This window comes from Onychostoma macrolepis, chromosome 04 (assembly GCF_012432095.1).
Source record: "Onychostoma macrolepis isolate SWU-2019 chromosome 04, ASM1243209v1, whole genome shotgun sequence".
NCBI classification, from domain to species: Eukaryota; Metazoa; Chordata; class Actinopteri; order Cypriniformes; family Cyprinidae; genus Onychostoma; species Onychostoma macrolepis.
Window position 1 is genome coordinate 18,119,093 of NC_081158.1, and position 18,144 is coordinate 18,137,236.

An 18,144-nucleotide genomic window follows, 5' to 3' on the forward strand; every position below is an offset into this window, starting at 1 on the left:
ACTGATGACAGAGAGTAGCGTACACACTTTGCGTCCATCGGATGCTCTCCAAAATGGCGCTACGTTGACACACAGAGACACAAAGGAGACGAATTGTTGAATAAATGCCGTTATTTTTATTTTGTTTGCGTACAAAAAGTATTCTTGTCGCTTCATAAAATTCAGATTGAACCACTGATGGCGGATGAACTATTTTGACAATGTTTTTTATACTTTTCTGTGCCTTGACAGTATAATTTACATCCAAAATATCTTAAATTGTGTTCCGAGGACGAACAAAGCTTTTACGGGTTTGGAACTAAATGGGGGTAAGTGATTAATGACAAAATTTTCATTTTGGGGTGGAGTAACCCTTTAAGCACCCTAATGAAGGTAAAATGATTCAGTCTGCCTCCACTGTGATCCATCATTTTGTTTTTAATGTCATTTTTAGGAAACACTCCCTCTCTGTGCCAGTTCTTTTTGGTGCTTAACATTACCATGAATCCAGCCCACAAAGCATTCAGGGTCAAAAACGTCAGGCAATGACTGGTCATGAGCTCTAGATACAGACGTTTTCATTGACTCCTGACCATTAGGTTTGCCTATGAATCATATTTAAATATGAATTAATCCTGCCCACTTTTCTGAAACACTCCATTATGATGTAATAGGGGCAGTTTGAATCTAATTGCAGTATCACTTGTTGCCTGAAGAGGGTTTAAAAAGATTTGGTCAGGGATGTGATTCATAGTCAAGTCTGAATGTGCATGAGCAAGTATGACAAAGGAATGTCTGATGCCAGGTCGCACCTTTGGCACGGTCATGTGGCGCAGTCCGTGCAGTCTGGCATGGTGCATTATGGGAGATTTTGGATTCAACTGTGAAAGCTGGGAAAAGAGGGCTTAAAAAAGTTACTGGGCCTTAATCGTGAAGCACAGAGCGACTTTGTTAAAATTGTACATAAAACCATCGTTTTGGACATTGATGGTGAAAGTTTGTTACGAATGATTGATGCATTGAACGTGACCATTTACGCAAAAATGTAAAAACATTTTATGCGGTGGTTGCAACAGTTTACCCAAATCCATGGTTTTACGAACAGTTCATGTGTTACCTGCAATGATTTCCGTAAAAACGATTTTATGAATGATTCACATACTGAATGTAACAAAATGCATTGACAAAGATTGACATTCATTTAACAAATCATGCATTTTTGTTGATTTTACAAATGGTTCATGCGTGGAATGTGAGCATTTCCGTAATATAATTTTTTTTTTTTTACAAAGATTGATGCATTACATGAAACAGTTCTTTTTATGAACAATTCATGCATTATATGCAGCAATTTGTGGAAGAATGGTTTTATGAACAATTAATACATATTTATTCTGCTTGTATTCCCCGAAAAAGGCCCTTTTTATTTGGTTTTCAGCCTGTTACTGTTACAAAAATGTTTTAATCTTAAACATTTTTTTTTAAAACTCTTTTGTACAAAGTAGGTGTTTTGACTGTTGTTTTAAACCTTATACTGGACAGAACTGGAAGTGTACATATTTTGTAAATGGTAATATAATGCAGGTGTATTTAAAATAGTTCCGGATGTTTAATGGCCTCAATGAATTATGGGTAGTAAAGACACAGTGCCAGGCTGGCTAACTCAGCACTGTTTTAACTTACTATATTAGACATTATAGCACACCGGCTGTGAATACAGAGAGAAAAAAACTAGTGCTCTTATCAGGGAAAGATGTAACACACATTAAATACTCTAATGCACCTTGTTCAGGACCACCTCTCTTAACACTTTGACAATGGGTATGACCTGATTATATTCTCTAGTTTTCACTAAGGTCCTTCGTCAGCTCCAGCCACAGAAAGCCACTGATCTTTCATTGTTTGAAGTGTAACAAGTCCAAGGAATGGATTTTATTTGTCTTGCGGTAATATGTTCGATATTGATCACATTTGTGTGTTGAATGTTTGTTTACATTTTGTAAGATTGTTTTGCATTTTGGGAAAAAATTAGATACGCCACTGTTATGTTTTTTTTTTCTCCTTCATGTGATCCACTTTTAAGAAAAATATAATTGCTATTCCTGATGCTTCTTGTCATATTGGCACTAGTTCACCGTTGCATCCCAAAGGAAGTTTTTCATCCTGAAGTAATTTGTTAATATCTTGAGGATTTCAAGGGAGTAGGCTATGCCCCAACATAAATGTAAAGTGCAAATAATTTTTAATAAATAATGTAATGTAATAAGAAAACATGTCTGGTTACATTTGGTTTCATAATGACTCAGGGTATGTTTCCTTACAAAAATTATCCATGGTTTTATTACAGTAAAAGTGTAGTAACTGTTTTCTGGCGTATTATCATTTGTATAACCACAGTTTTACTGGAAACACCATGGTTAAACTATGGTTAGTGCAGCAAATCCATGGTTAATTTGTGGTTACCATGTTTTTTTTTTTAGTAAAAACATGATTTATTTTCATAACGGTTTGCTGAATATAAATATAAAAAGTACATTACGCAATTCACATTCCTATTGTTTCTATGCAGTTAATTAGATTAATTTATATGAGTTCTTGGCTGCTGGTACCAATAACTAGAAAGTGAAGCAGATGGCAAACTGTATTATCCATTACCAGATATGTTTGTAGCCTACTGCACATGTAACAAACGGTTAAACCGGGACAGTTATTGCTAAATGTGTTCACGTATCACTTTGGCTTACAGAAGCACTATAAAATATGAGGATGTCTAGTTAATCATACTGGCTAACGTCGGAAACGCACTACCTCTCAACCTTCACTAAAATCAACGCTGCTGTCTCGCGAGTGCATTTGCGCATGCGCAGATGTGCAGGTCTGCTTTGAGCGGGTCGCGAACTCTGACCTCCTGTAGCTGCAGTGAGCCGTCAGTTTACGATAATTTATCAAAACATCACAGTAGTTGGATAATTTCTCACGCGTTCAGGGTAAGAATAACCCTTTCTGTATTGTTAACGCCCGCTGTGTTTGCAGTAATTGCTTAGGATTAATAATTCAGGAGAATATTAGCATTGTTGATAGCCGGCCTGCTAACACGCGTTAGCGTAGTAGCCGCTAGCATAATAGAAAACATCGCTCATTACCGGCAAACGCCTGCGATTAAACTAACCGCAAGAGCTTTTTGGTTATTTAAGAACAATAAATATATACATAACAAAGCAGCTAATGGACATCATAACAAATCGGATGCGGACATGAGGTTATTTAGCAGGCTAACGCTATCAGTTGGCTAATCTGTTATCAGTGCGCTGATAAACACAACGGATCCGATCACAAAATAACACACAGACGATCATTCGGACTTATTAATTTGTCATTCTAAGATCACAATTTTTGAAGCTACTAGATGTGTCCTGTAATCCGTGTGTGAAGCGCTGCTGCAGTGAAGATCCCTCTGTGTATGTCTGGGGAGCTTTAACCCTTCAATCATGACCTTTAACCTACAGGAACAGATCTAACTTTATCTTCCCGGATCAACAGCCACACATTCCACATGAGTTACTGACCCCCAGCTGTCATTCACGCTAGATCGCATTTGTTTAATCATTAAGTCATTTAGTTCCTTGAAAAACGCTGAAATCAATACGCGGTGCTGGCTTGTGTGCTAATGTAGCTAACGTTACTGCTAACCATATGACTGTGAGATTTCACTATTTCTTTATCAGACTTGAACTGATTGACAACACTAAACAGAAAACTTAGACGTGTAGAGCATATAGATGGATAGTATAATAACAAAGGCCCTGATTTAAGTAATTTGTTAAGGTGATCCAGATGATGGAATGGCAAGAACTGCAAAGTCATGAACAAATTGACTTATAATAAACAGGTTGAAACATCTCAGAAATCAAAGGAAACCTCTTTGCGTAATTATATGCACAAACCCCTAAATCTTAATATTAAGCTTAGGCATGTAATTCATCCCAGACTCTTTGTTCTCAGGACTTTTCTAAGAGATCAAACTTGAGTTGTTTGCCTGGGGGACAATAACACGGGTGGAAAATCTCAAACTTTAAAGAAAGATCAGAATTGCATGGAGACTTGGGCTAGTAAGTCTCCAGCAATGTGCAACTGCATAGCAGTAGCAGTGCCTCAGTAATCATCCACAACACTCTTAACGTCTTGGCAGCAAATTTTGCATCACTCAAAAAACATCTCACCAACAATTTTGTTCACTTGCACCAGGGGTTTTAAATTTTTTACATTCCTCAGACCCCCAAATATGATCATCCTTATGTGCGGGACCCCATTTTAAAAGTCGGTTATATATTTGCATGTATAAAGACCCTATTTATACTTTGAAAAATGAATGTAGATATGCATTAAATATTGTTTGGTAATATTCTGTTTCCCCCCTGACTTTTACAAGGTCTTGTTGCAAATGGTTGATGTGGATCCTTGAGAGTTGTTGCGTGTTATTTTTCTCAGTGAGCGTGTGGCTGATGGGGCGTTGCTGAGCCTCGGTTCTGACAGAACGGTATCATGGAAGGAGAAAGTCCCAGAATTCAGCTGGTGTCTGCAGATGGAGGCCTACAGGTGACTTACACTGCGAAAATTTGCCATGATAAATATGATTAATTTTATTGAACTGCGTTGCATGTTTTCAGACCAACACAAACTTTCATGCCATCACTGTAAATGTAATTTGGCTTCTTTCTGATGGTCTTTGTTGTCATGTGTTGTATCAGATTGTGACGGAGCAGCAGTTGGCTCAGAAGGTGCAGATAGTCACAGCCATTGATCAGGCTGGAGCCGGCAAGCAGCAGTTTATATTAGCTAACCTGGATTACCCCAACCAGGAGAAACTGTTCATCAAACAAGAGAACTCACCAGCCAAGGTCATCTTAACATCTGCTGATGGGTCTGCTGTCAATCAACTGCTTTTCGCATCACCTGAGCTGACAGGACAACAGATCCAGGTAAACAGGCACCACTCGTTTAAGCCCAAAGTATACTTAGGTTTTTATGTGTACGCTACACTTTTCATTCAGTGAGTGCATAGCGCGCACAAAATGTACACACGCAGCCTGAGTTTTCTAAATGCACATACTGTTTATGCTCAGCTCATGTACGCATCTTGAATTAGTTGGTCTAACAGTTGGCGACACTGGACCATTGTTTCACTGTCAAAAAACAAACAGGGCTGCGTTTTCCAAAAGCATCGTAAGCCTAAGTAGATTGTAGACCCTACCTAAGCCCAGAACAGTACTACCACTGCTGGAGACTGCAACAACAATAGACAACCGCAACTTTCATTTAAAGACATTTTTATTCCATCATTACTTTTATAGAGAAATTGCGCAGACACTGGACAAAGATGAAAGTTTCTAGTGCGCATGTGTTCATACACACTATCAAATAAAGTATACGTTCAAAGACTAAATATACTCTGGCCTTTACTTGTGTTTTGGTTTACTAAAAAAAATCCAGTATAGCGGACGAAGCAAGACAAATTTGAATTCTAGCTAAAACTGACATGAGTATAGGGACCAATTCTCACTATTAATAAGTTGCTTATACGCATGCCTATTATTAACATGTTGGCTGTTTATTAGTACTTATAAAGCACATATTCTGCATGACAATATTCTACATCCCTAATCAAACTCAGTACCTAAACTTAACAACTACCTTACTAACTATTAATAAGCAGCCAATTAGGAGTTAACTGAGGCAAAAGTTGTAGTTAATGGTTTGTTAATAGCGAGAATTAGACCTTCAAATAAAGTGTGACCGATTTCTGAAAATACTTATATTTCATTCAGCTTTTAAAATAATTTGGTGTAATTTAACTGGAATGTTTCACTCAGCATTTGTGTGTGCTGTTTGTCTTTAGGCTTATTAGAGAGTTGTGCTGTTAGCTTAGCAACATGCTAATATCAAACTATTGAAATCAATGGCAAGTCAAGTCTCCAACGCCATATAAATACTACAGTACAAAAACATTATTCAGTACAATCAAAGCACCATGGTGGTGTTTTTCTAATGTTCCACTGTACCACATTACTTTTTTGGGTAAGACTTACTATAATTGTAGTCATCTCATGGAAGTTTGCATTGTGATAATCTGTATTTCTTGTGCGTTTATACAGTATTTCCTTTTGTAATTTACACAATATTATTGTTCATGTTTATAGTTTAGAATGCTTTGTTTTTCAGTTTGTGACGGAAGGCTCAGAACAGGGTACTACAAAGCCTCCAGTGGAGTATTGTGTAGTTTGTGGAGACAAGGCCTCAGGTAAATGACACACACATATATATATATATATATATATATATATATAGTTGTGTTTAAAATAATTGCTTAATTGTGTTAGTTTTGTAAATAGATGTTTCTGTACTGTTATTGTGCGTGTGTTCAGGTCGTCATTATGGAGCAGTGAGCTGTGAGGGCTGTAAGGGTTTCTTCAAGCGCAGCATCAGGAAGAATCTGGTGTACACATGCCGCGGGTCTGGAGAATGTGTCATCAACAAACACCATCGGAACCGGTGTCAGTACTGCAGACTGCAGCGCTGCATGGCGCTCGGCATGAAACAAGACTGTGAGTCCAATTCAGATTCATGACTGATGACTCAAATTATGCAGCTTGTTGAGGAGGGGTGTGCTGTCATTAGACTTATGATTTTCACCTGCTGAAATTGCTCCAACAGCTGTTCAGTGTGAGAGGAAACCGGTGGAGGTGTCGAGAGAGAAGCCAGCAAACTGTGCGCCCTCCATCGAAAAGATCTACATCCGGAAAAACCTCTGCAGCCCTCTCGCCGCCATGCCAACGTTTGTTAGTGAAAAAGAGACTGCCAGGTACTGATGTGAATGTGTGTTTGAGTCAAAAAGAATCTCTTTGTTTTATTTTTTGTTTTTTTAACGCTCACTCTGTGTCTGATCACAGGTCCACCAGTTTACTGGACTCCAACATGCTCTTGAACATCCAGCAGTCTCTTTCCAAACTTGACAACACCATTTTAATTCCTTCTTCACCAGATCAGGTAAAATGTTTGTTTTTGTTTTTTTGCAGGGCTTTGTTTGTTTTTATTATATTTTGTACTATATATATATAATAAATTAATAATAATTATTATTAAAAATGATTATTATTGTCAATAAGGAGGTTCAACCAACTCTGTGTTAAAGCTTGAACTCTGAGTTGACTTGCCCTAAGAATTCACCATGGCATCAGCACCTGACAAAAAGACTTCCGCATTCTACAGAATACGTAGGGCCTGACTGTAATTCTTAAAGGGATAGTACACTCAGAAATGAAAAATCTGTTATTAATTACTCCCCCTCATGTCGTTCCAAACCCGTAAGACCTTCATTCATCTTCGGAACACAAATAGAGAGATTTTTGATGAAATCCGAGAGCTTTCTGACCTTGCTTAGACAGCAATGCAACTGAAATGTTCCCAGGCTCAGAAACGTAGCAAGGACATCGGTAAAATAGTCAGTGGTTCAACTGCTATAAGAATACTGTTTGTGCGCAAAGAAAACAAAAATAACAACTTTAGTCAACAATTCTTCTCCTCCAAATCACGTCTTCCGCCATTATTGAAAATCGAGACGAATTGTTGAATAAAGTCGTTATTTTTGTTTTCATTGCGCACAAAAACTATTCTCGCAGCTTTGTAAAATTACAATCAAACCACTGATGTTACATGGACCGCTCAAAAGAAAATGCACAGTTTAGTAATTAAAAGCTTTATATATTAAAACATATGTGTATTTATTTAAATTAATTTAAATGGAAAGTTTAATATTAATTGCCAGTTTATATAATTCTTATTTGAATATATTATATGAATTATAAATAATTATAAGTCATATAATATGAATATAATAAGTAATTAGCGGCAAATGATTGGCAGTTTTGTCTCTAAACTTTTGTATTATTATATTTTTGTTTACATTTATTTATATATATATATATATATATATATATATATATATATATATATATATATATATATGAAATGAAGCCTATTTTAGGACTTTCAAGAATTTTTCCTTTGATTACATTACATTATGTTTATGAAAGTTAAACACATTTTTTAATACAATTTTATAAACAAAAATTAAAAAAAAACTTTTTAATGGCATTAAATCTGTGAATTCTTTTGTACATTTATTTTTTAAAAATGACACATTTTGGGCTGAAATTTAACCTGGACACATACATGTTCATTCATGTATATTGATGTTTTGTGATGTTCACTGTAGAATGATTCTAGTCAAGGAGATCTGGGTACCTTGGCCAACGTGGTCACGTCACTCGGTCACCTCAGCAAAAGTCGTGAGATGATGGACAGCAGTACCGACCTGTCAGGGATAGAGACCATGAGTAACGATGACAGCGTTATGACAGACATTCAAAGGGATGAGCCGAATGATGTCACACGGTGCGGAAAGCAACTTTTGTAGACCTAATATCAAGCCTGGAAGATGTGAGGTAAATCGCTATGCTTAAATTTCTGATTGTTTGTGTCCAGGGCCTTTGACACGCTCACAAAGGTGCTTCAGTCGGAGGAGGGTTGTGGGGAAGAGGTGGCTGAGGGGGCTGTCAGGGTCGATGAACAGACCACCGCCCTATTAGAACTAGAGGGTCCGCTGCTCTCAGATATGCATGTGCCCTTTAAGGTCAGGCGTCACTGTTGACTTGCACACACTGCAGTTACAACCCCAAAAATTATGGACCAATGACGATCTGTATTAAATATTGTGTGTAGCTGATGATGCCGCTGCCCATGCCAGACTTCCTGAATCTGAATTACATCTGTGAATCAGCTTCTCGTCTACTTTTCCTCTCAATGCACTGGGCACGCTCTATTCCAGCTTTCCAGGCCCTTGGGTGAGTGTATTAATGGTCCCGTTTACACCAGGTTTAGGCGATCACAAGTAGATAAGCACTAAATACTAGGGGTGTAACGGTACACGTATTCATAACAAACGAATACAGTATTTTATTTAATGTTTTCAGGAAATTCAAATAATAAATAGCGTTTTTATAGTCTTTGATGTGGAATGACAGATCGCTGTATGAACGCCATCATTCCTTCCTCTGTACTACTAGATTTAACGCGAAAAAACATGACTGAACATCTCATGCCTCATGTAGTCGTTCAATCAGTGTTTCAACCGCGGAAAGACATCAACAAAACAGCGTGGAAATAAAATGTCACGTAGCACCTCATTTACAAGTCATCAGTGTCCACAGCTCGTTAGTTCACTAGAGAAATGAAGTCTAGAGAGGAGCATTTCGCAAAATATTACACCACATACTCATTATGTTTTATTAAACCTGTTAGTCTTAATTATTTAATGTATGTTTAAATTAATCTGTTATGAAACATGCTATGACAGCCAGTGTGTAATTGAATATATTTTGACAAATAGCCTAGAAATTTTATAATTTATAAGTTAATTTAAAAACTGCATTATGTGCAATTTACATGTTTGCATAAATTTTTTTTTAAAGTTGAGTGTTGATCATCTATTTAAAAATAGTAATTCAATTTAAATTTGGGTTAAGTTGTTAGGCCTAATTGTAACCTTATAATGTAAAAGGGCTCCCTATAGTTTTAAGCATAAGCTGAGGTAGAATTGTATCACTAAGAAAATTTAAACTATAACTGCATTTATTTAAAGAAAGAGCAACTTGTTCAGTAAACCACTGTTTATTTAAAAAGAAAAGAAAAGAAAAAAAGTTTAGTTTTTCCCCCTGCTGTACCGAAATCATACCGAACCGTGACATTAAAACCGAGGTACGTACCAAACCGTCATATTTGTGTACCGTTACACCCCTACTGAATACAGATGTTAATGAGCTAAAAATACATTTTAATATATTTTAAAGTATATGCTGCCCCTTATGCAGTGAAACAGAACTACCGGCATAAATGGTCTTTTTTTCCTCCTCATGTGAACACTGTAATAATTTTATATGTGAGCTTGTGGCTGTGTCCTCATTTTATTTTCTGTATTTTTGGTGTTTAGCTCAGAGAACAGCATCACGCTGATGAAGGCCTGCTGGAATGAGTTGTTTGCTTTAGGTCTGGCTCAGTGTTCACACATTATGAACGTAGAAACCATCCTCACAGCCATAATTAACCACTTGCAGACCAGCCTGGATGAAGGTATGTGAACCTGTTGCTCTTGATTTTTCTGTGTCCTGTCTAATTTATGTTAGCTAATCAACTTTAGGTCAGTTGATTAATTCAGATGATTTTTGTCAGTTGTTTAATTCAGGCAAACTTTTATTTATGTGATTTAATTTTTTATGTATTTTTATATTTATATATATATATATATATATATATATATATATAATTTGCATAAAGAAAATTAAGCCTATTTTAGGACTGTCAAGAATTTCTACTTTGTTTACATTATTTTTATGAAAATGAAACACATACCACCCAGTTTTCATTACCAATGCCGAAAATATTTATAATGCAAAATTACAATATTATATAAATTTGAAAGTAATTTTTACACAATGGTAGTGTTTTTTATGCCATTAAATTTGTGATTTTTTTTTTTTTTTTTTTTTAATGTTTCTCATTTTTCAAAATTGTTTCTCATTCTCATTTATACTGTGTGAGAAAAATATTAAGTTTTGAATGATATAGAGTGCTGTAGGGATGACATATCTTTGTAGTAGTGATGGGCGCTTTTGAAGCACTGCTTTGTGAAGCTTCGAAACTTTTGAGAATAAATTTTTTCCGAAACGGTTGCTCGGAGCGCATATCAAACTGCCAAAGTCACATGATTTCAGATTTCAGGGGGGCGATTTCTCTAAAACCGTGACTCATGTGAGTTCATTGAGATCCCCCCCAGCGGTGAACCATTGAACCAGCATCTATGGTTTTTCCTGATCTCGGATCAGTTTCATCAATTTGTAGACATTTTTAACGAGACATTTGTGTAATTAAAAGGATGAGAAGTAGTTAATAGTCTCTTACTGGCCTCTATATACAAGCTCTCCATAAAACAAACAAAAAGCCCTGCAAATTAATATAAAATATTTTTAAAAATATATTATACAGACACTTCATATTTAATGGTATTGTATTATTTTTATTGTATTTAATGTATTAAAAACTGTTTTTGTTGCATTTGCACGCTTTTGACCAGCAGGCGTCACTAGCGTGGTGTTTCGAGCGCTTCGAAACAGTGAATCATTTTGCGAAGCGATTGGTTCAATTGATTCGAAGCTTCGCAAAGGTTCGTTTCTCCCATCACTACTTTGTAGGCTCAGAAACAAGTTAGTATTTTATCACTTCCAGTTTCATCATCATTTTTTAATGGGTGTTTAGCCTTCAAAATTCATCACAATGAGCAAAATGTGCAAGATTCATAAACCTTTGTTGGTCACAGAGCTTATTTTCCACAATAATCCAAAAGCGAATGGAAAAATTCTATTGACTTTTTTTTTTCGAGGGACCCAGGGTGATGCTAACTTTGGTGTTGGCCTACAAAAATATGCCATCAATGCAGCATTCTTGTATAGACAAAACTAAATTGTTGGCTTTTATATTGCCTTCGTACTAAAGCAAATTGTTAAAATATTATTATTTGAAGTTAACTTGATTCACAGATACCTAATGAGAAATGTGTGTGTGTTCAACAGAAAAGCTGTCCCCGGAGCGCGTGAAGCTAGTCATGGAGCATATCTGGCGTATGCAGGAATTTTGTAACAGTATGAGTCGCATGAGTCCTGATGCATATGAATATGCTTACCTCAAAGCTGTGGTTCTCTTCAGCCCAGGTGAGCACAAGTGGAGTTTATCTGAAAAATATGAAGGAAATTGAGAGAATGGAGTAAGAATGGAGTGGATTGTGTGTGTTTGTCATAGATCACTCTGGAGTGGACGGCACCCTTCAGATCGAACGCTTTCAGGAGAAAGCCTACATGGAACTACAGGACTATGTGAGCAAAGTGTATCCAGAGGACACATATCGGTGAGTGACTATAGTAGCTTGCGTTTGTCCAACCAATCATCATAGATTCTCAATTCTAAAGTGCGTAATTATGGTCTAATTCATTTTGAATATTTAGGAACATTTTTAAAAAAATTAGTTTTATTTGAGATACACTAGTTGACTATAAAGCCCCGTTCACACCAAGAACGATAACTATAAAGATAACGATATTAGTGTCCACACCAGCAAACGATATCGTCTGTTTATTCTAAGCGCACGCGCGTCTGCCGCTTTAAATTCTCGAGCTCGTTATAGCAGGATAGATTCTGATTGGCTGTCAATGTTTGTATCGTTCATCAGCTGGAAAAAAATCGTTTTGAAAGTGATTCCAACGATATCGTTTCTCAATGCCTTTACCGTTATAGCTGCGGTGTGGACTCTGCTATTTTTTAATATTGACAACAATTTTTAGAACTATATCTTTATCGTTATCTTTATTGTTATTGTACTTGGTGTGAATGGGCCTTAACTGAAGCTATAAATTCTTTTTCAGTCTTTCAAAACTGTTAGTTCGTCTGCCTGCTCTGCGGCTCATGAGCGCGGCGGTGACCGAAGAGCTCTTTTTCGCCGGTCTAATCGGGAACGTTCAGATTGACAGCATCATTCCCTACATCCTCAAAATGGAGTCTACCGACTACAACAGCCAGCCAATCAGCACTGCTGAGTGACAGAAACCCCGCCCACAGCCACACCCATCAGCTTTGCTCGCTCAGACCCTTTGAGCCGAAACATATGATATAATCATGTGAATTTTGAACGAGGAAATCATTTTGTTCTGACTTTGCTTTTTCATTTGGTCAGTGGTTGTGTCTATGGGTTATGTAGTATGGATAAAGTGGTTTACCGCAACTGTTGCGGTCGGATCATTTGGCTTTTATTGTACTAGTGTACTTATGTTTAGAAAAAGTGTCTATAAAGATACAGGAAGTGCAAGGAATCTGTTCTTAAGAACTTGTTCCAAAGAGAACTTTCCCCCCTGCCCCAAGCACTGACTTTCTCTGTATGTATATGAATGATGTATATAGGAATAATAAATGTCAAATCAAGGGGGAAAATGTCTGTATTTTGGTATTTGTTGGAAACTTCCTTTTTTATGAACACATTAAATGTGATATACAGGGTTCCCACAGTCACGGAAAATCTTATTTTCATCCCTGGAAAAGTCATGGGAAATTATGTAGTGCATGGAAATGTTTCTGTTTAAGCTCTATTATATTTAATTGGCAAAATATCAATCTATGAGTGCAATCTTCAATGTGTGGGAGTATAGACAGTGATTGAACTCTGTAACGTTTAAATAACGAATATGTTTGTGTTGTGTTGCATTTTTTTTTTTTTTTTTATTAAAGGTTAAACCAGACTTTCAGAAACATGTTCTGGACAAGCTTGGACACTTAAATTGCACTATAAATCATTATTACTATCATTGAAACACCTGGAATATTTCTTAATAAACTGTTAATGTCTGCCAATACACATCACCCAGAGACATGATCTGCTCAAACCAAAGTAAAAACATTTAATCGTTAGAATTTGCGTCAATGTAATTGTGATATTGTGGCAAAAAGAAAATAATATGATTTCCATCTTTAAAAGCTGTTTATACGATAAATGCAGGCGATATTATGCGGACCTGAACATGTACTGCATAACAAGCATGAACCTGCTGCTACTGCTGTTCGTTTCATTGCTTCAGGTAAATTATAAAGATAAAGGTAATCATGTTTTAATTTCAGTCTGATTAATATGAAGAATTTGTATTTGGACCACAAAACCAGTCATAAGGGTCAATTGAGATTTATACATAAAGCTGAATAATAAGCTCTCCATAGATGCATGGTTTGTTAGGATAGGACAATATTTAGCTATTAGAGATACAACTATTAGAAAATCTGTAATCTGAGGGTGCAAAAACATCAAAATATTGAGAAAATCGCCTTTAAAGTTGTCCAAATAAAGTTCTTAGCAACGCATATTACTAATAAAAAATGAAGTTTTGATATATTTACGGTAGTAAATTTACAGTATATTTTCATGGAACATGATCTTTACATAATATCCTAATCATTTTTGGCATATAAGAGAAATCTATCATTTTGACCCATACAATGTATTGGCTATAGCTACAAATATACCCGTGCTACTTGTGACTGGTTTTGTGTTCCGGGGTCACATATAAACATACATCTCAGAGAACTAAATGTCAGTCTGTGATTCAGTAAAACGAGAGACAAAGCGTGAAGGACACGGCGTGAATTTAAAATGATTTCTCTGCTGGCGGAACCCATCGCGTGTGATCGTGTGAAGGGGGAACGGTAGAGTCGCGCTGCAGTCCGTCCGTGTTTAGAGTCCGTCGGTTATGGCGGAGTACGGGAATATAGTGCGGCGGGCCGTGGGTCAGCTCACCGGTCACGGCGGCGTTAGAGGCTTCCTGCTGCAGCTTTTCAGGTGGGTCACTCATTTAAATCTGTTTTTATAGCTTTAGAGGTAAACGGTGCTGTAAAATGGAGTGTGTAAAGCTGTAAGACACTGAAGCCAAAGCAATGACCTCTGATAGTGACTGTACAGTCACATATATCTGAATGCGACAATGTTCACCGGAGAAATTATTTAAATTTTTCATATTTATATTGCATCTGTAACAACAAGGCATATTAGCGTAAAATATTTTATTTATACGGTGAGATCTTTTTATGTGCATGTACATATATTAAAAATACAATCATTATCGTCCAAATTAGAACTAATAAAACGTTTTATGGTGTAATAATTTTTGTATCATTGTTGTTGTTGTTATTATTATTATTATTAGGAATTGAACACTACTATTTTTGGACCTGCGCTAAATATTTTAGGGGATGTATTCTTGATATTTGTATATGATTTATTTTTATGAACATGATTTACTTGGTACATTAAATATTAGACTTAATATATTAATAATTGATCAAAAATGTGTCTCTCAGGGTGAACGATGTCAAGACTGGAGCCTTGGTGGGTATTGACAAATATGGCAACAAATACTATGAGGACAACAGATACTTTTTTGGTATGAGTATACATACTTTAGCTGTCTGTACACAAATTTACTGTGTTTTATGCCTTATTAATGTGCATTTGGCAATTTGTGACTTTCAGGCCGTCATCGATGGGTGATTTACACCACGGAGATGAATGGCAAGAACACTCTGTGGGACGTTGATGGCAGCATGGTCCCTGCCGAATGGTAATATATCTAGATGTGTTTGGCATGGTGTTTTATGGATTTAGTTTTATATCTTTTGCACTTAATATTATGTAATTATTGGAGTAACTCATTGGGTAATTTTACAGTGCAATTGAAAAACTAATTTAGCCCTGAAAAGAGGAGAAATGTAAAAAGACGTGCATATGGTTGATATCTCTCTTGGTAATCAATGGAAATTATAATGAAAACAGATTTTAAAAATAAAATTGGGTAACACTTTATTTTAAGGTGTCCATAATACAGAGTAATTACCTAATTAAGTACTTAGTAGTAGCCGTTGTACTTACATGAAACTAAGTTATGGAACAACCTGTACTTACAGTTTGTAATTATTTACATGTAATAGGCAGCTACTGTTACGTATGTAACAGACCGAGTCTGTTACACAGCTACTATGTAACCAAAAGATTGTTACATGTGTTGCAGACTTTATACAATGTAATTATAAATGTAAGTACACAGACATAAGCTACTTAAAATAAAGTGTATCAAGATTGTACTTAAGTGTACTTCTTGTGTATCTATACTGTACACCTTATCCAGCTGCACCTTAGTATGATTTAACCCACCAGTACACAGCTTAAATACACTCATTGCCAAAAATATCGGCACCATTGGTAAATATGATCAAAGAAGGCTGTGAAAATTAATCTGTATTGTTGATCCTTTTGATCTTTTATTTAAAAAAATCACAAAAATCTAACCTTTCATTGGATAATAAGAATTTAAAATGAAATATATATACATTTATTAGTTCATAGAATTGCATAATATTTTATACAGAAATTCACACTGCTTTGGCTCAAAGTTATTAGCAGACAAACAAAGGCTTTATTTGCCAATGTGCAATCATATATCTTCTATTTACTGTGTTTTATGCCTTATTAATGTGCATTTGGCAATTTGTGACTTTCAGGCCGTCATCGATGGGTGATTTACACCACGGAGATGAATGGCAAGAACACTCTGTGGGACGTTGATGGCAGCATGGTCCCTGCCGAATGGTAATATATCTAGATGTGTTTGGCATGGTGTTTTATGGATTTAGTTTTATATCTTTTGCACTTAATATTATGTAATTATTGGAGTAACTCATTGGGTAATTTTACAGTGCAATTGAAAAACTAATTTAGCCCTGAAAAGAGGAGAAATGTAAAAAGACGTGCATATGGTTGATATCTCTCTTGGTAATCAATGGAAATTATAATGAAAACAGATTTTAAAAATAAAATTGGGTAACACTTTATTTTAAGGTGTCCATAATACAGAGTAATTACCTAATTAAGTACTTAGTAGTAGCCGTTGTACTTACATGAAACTAAGTTATGGAACAACCTGTACTTACAGTTTGTAATTATTTACATGTAATAGGCAGCTACTGTTACACGTATGTAACAGACCGAGTCTGTTACACAGCTACTTATGTAACCAAAAGATTGTTACATGTGTTGCAGACTTTATACAATGTAATTATAAATGTAAGTACACAGACATAAGCTACTTAAAATAAAGTGTATCAAGATTGTACTTAAGTGTACTTCTTGTGTATCTATACTGTACACCTTATCCAGCTGCACCTTAGTATGATTTAACCCACCAGTACACAGCTTAAATACACTCATTGCCAAAAATATCGGCACCATTGGTAAATATGATCAAAGAAGGCTGTGAAAATTAATCTGTATTGTTGATCCTTTTGATCTTTTATTTAAAAAAAATCACAAAAATCTAACCTTTCATTGGATAATAAGAATTTAAAATGGGGGGAAATATATATACATTTATTAGTTCATAGAATTGCATAATATTTTATACAGAAATTCACACTGCTTTGGCTCAAAGTTATTAGCAGACAAACAAAGGCTTTATTTGCCAATGTGCAATCATATATCTTCTATTTTTCTCTCTTTGATGTTTTTCTCAGGCACCGTTGGCTGCACTGCATGACGGATGACCCTCCCACCACTCACCCTCCAGAGCCCAAGAAGTTCCTGGCCAAAGTACATCAGTTCAACAACAGTGGCACACTTAACTGCTACGTACCCTATTCAACCACTCGCAAGAAGATCCACGAGTGGGTGCCACCAAAAGCCGGGGAGAAATAATCCCCTCATCCTGTTTTGTGTTCCCTTTACCATCTGTTCTGCCGTTTGAGGCATTCTGTAAATTGTAGCTTTATAATCATCAATAAATTAAAACTAATGTCTTTACTTCAGAATTCATGTTCATAAAACACTTGGGAAAATGAGCATCACATATACGATGGAGTCAGAGCCTTGCAGCCTCGGTGAGCAATAAGAGCTCCTCTGCATTTATTAAATACAGTAAAACAGTAATATTATGAAATATAATTAAAATTTAAAATGTTAGTATATTTTAAAATGTAATTTGCTCCTGTGATGGCAAAGCTTCAGTAGTCACGTGGTCCTTCAGAAATCATTCTAATATGTTGATTTGCTGATCACTGATCAGGAAACATTATATATATATATATTTTTCTTTTTATTTGATGATATAACCTTTTTATTTGATGATAGAAACTTCAAAAGAACAGCATTTATTTAAAATGTAAATATTTTGTAACATTACTGACAACTTTTGAATATAACTAAAACACATAAAGTTGTTAAAGATTACCTACTTTTATTTTTTAAATAAATGTAGAAAAACATGCACTATCAGTAATGAACAATAGGACCAAACACGTACACAAGAAAGTGAAGTGTTTTTTTATTTATTTATCTTTTCAAGGAATTGTTTATGTTCGAATGTTTAAGTATAACCTTTCAAAACAAGTAAACCGCAGCTCGACGCGGTTCAGTATGGCATCGTACCCAAGTTGTTTTATTTCCTGTGTGGCTCAATGATGAGGGATCAGTTTTTA

General features: G+C 35.8%; 2 protein-coding genes across 4 annotated transcripts; both read left to right on the forward strand.

Moving 5' to 3' along the window:
- The first annotated feature begins 2,298 nt into the window (after positions 1–2,298).
- nr2c1 (nuclear receptor subfamily 2, group C, member 1) lies at positions 2,299–13,728 on the forward strand. Of its 3 annotated transcripts, none has more exons than XM_058772467.1 (14): positions 2,299–2,966; positions 4,409–4,575; positions 4,728–4,958; positions 6,199–6,277; positions 6,402–6,581; positions 6,691–6,838; positions 6,927–7,023; positions 8,252–8,430; positions 8,521–8,668; positions 8,758–8,879; positions 10,025–10,164; positions 11,661–11,798; positions 11,887–11,992; positions 12,507–13,728. In XM_058772467.1, the coding sequence occupies exons 2-14, from the start codon at positions 4,522–4,524 to the stop codon at positions 12,679–12,681; spliced, it is 1,797 nt and encodes a 598-aa protein (XP_058628450.1). In that variant the 5' UTR covers positions 2,299–2,966; positions 4,409–4,521; the 3' UTR covers positions 12,682–13,728. The 3 variants fall into 3 exon arrangements, with proteins under 3 accessions (XP_058628450.1, XP_058628449.1, XP_058628451.1); XM_058772466.1 differs by having other exon boundaries at positions 2,477–2,966; positions 4,468–4,575; XM_058772468.1 differs by lacking the exon at positions 2,299–2,966 and adding an exon at positions 3,539–3,678 and having other exon boundaries at positions 4,468–4,575.
- A 510-nt stretch (positions 13,729–14,238) lies between these two features.
- Positions 14,239–17,470, forward strand: ndufa12 (NADH:ubiquinone oxidoreductase subunit A12). The gene is made up of 4 exons (XM_058772471.1): positions 14,239–14,461; positions 14,980–15,062; positions 15,152–15,239; positions 17,185–17,470. The coding sequence occupies exons 1-4, from the start codon at positions 14,373–14,375 to the stop codon at positions 17,363–17,365; spliced, it is 441 nt and encodes a 146-aa protein (XP_058628454.1). The 5' UTR covers positions 14,239–14,372; the 3' UTR covers positions 17,366–17,470.
- Positions 17,471–18,144: the final 674 nt, after the last annotated feature.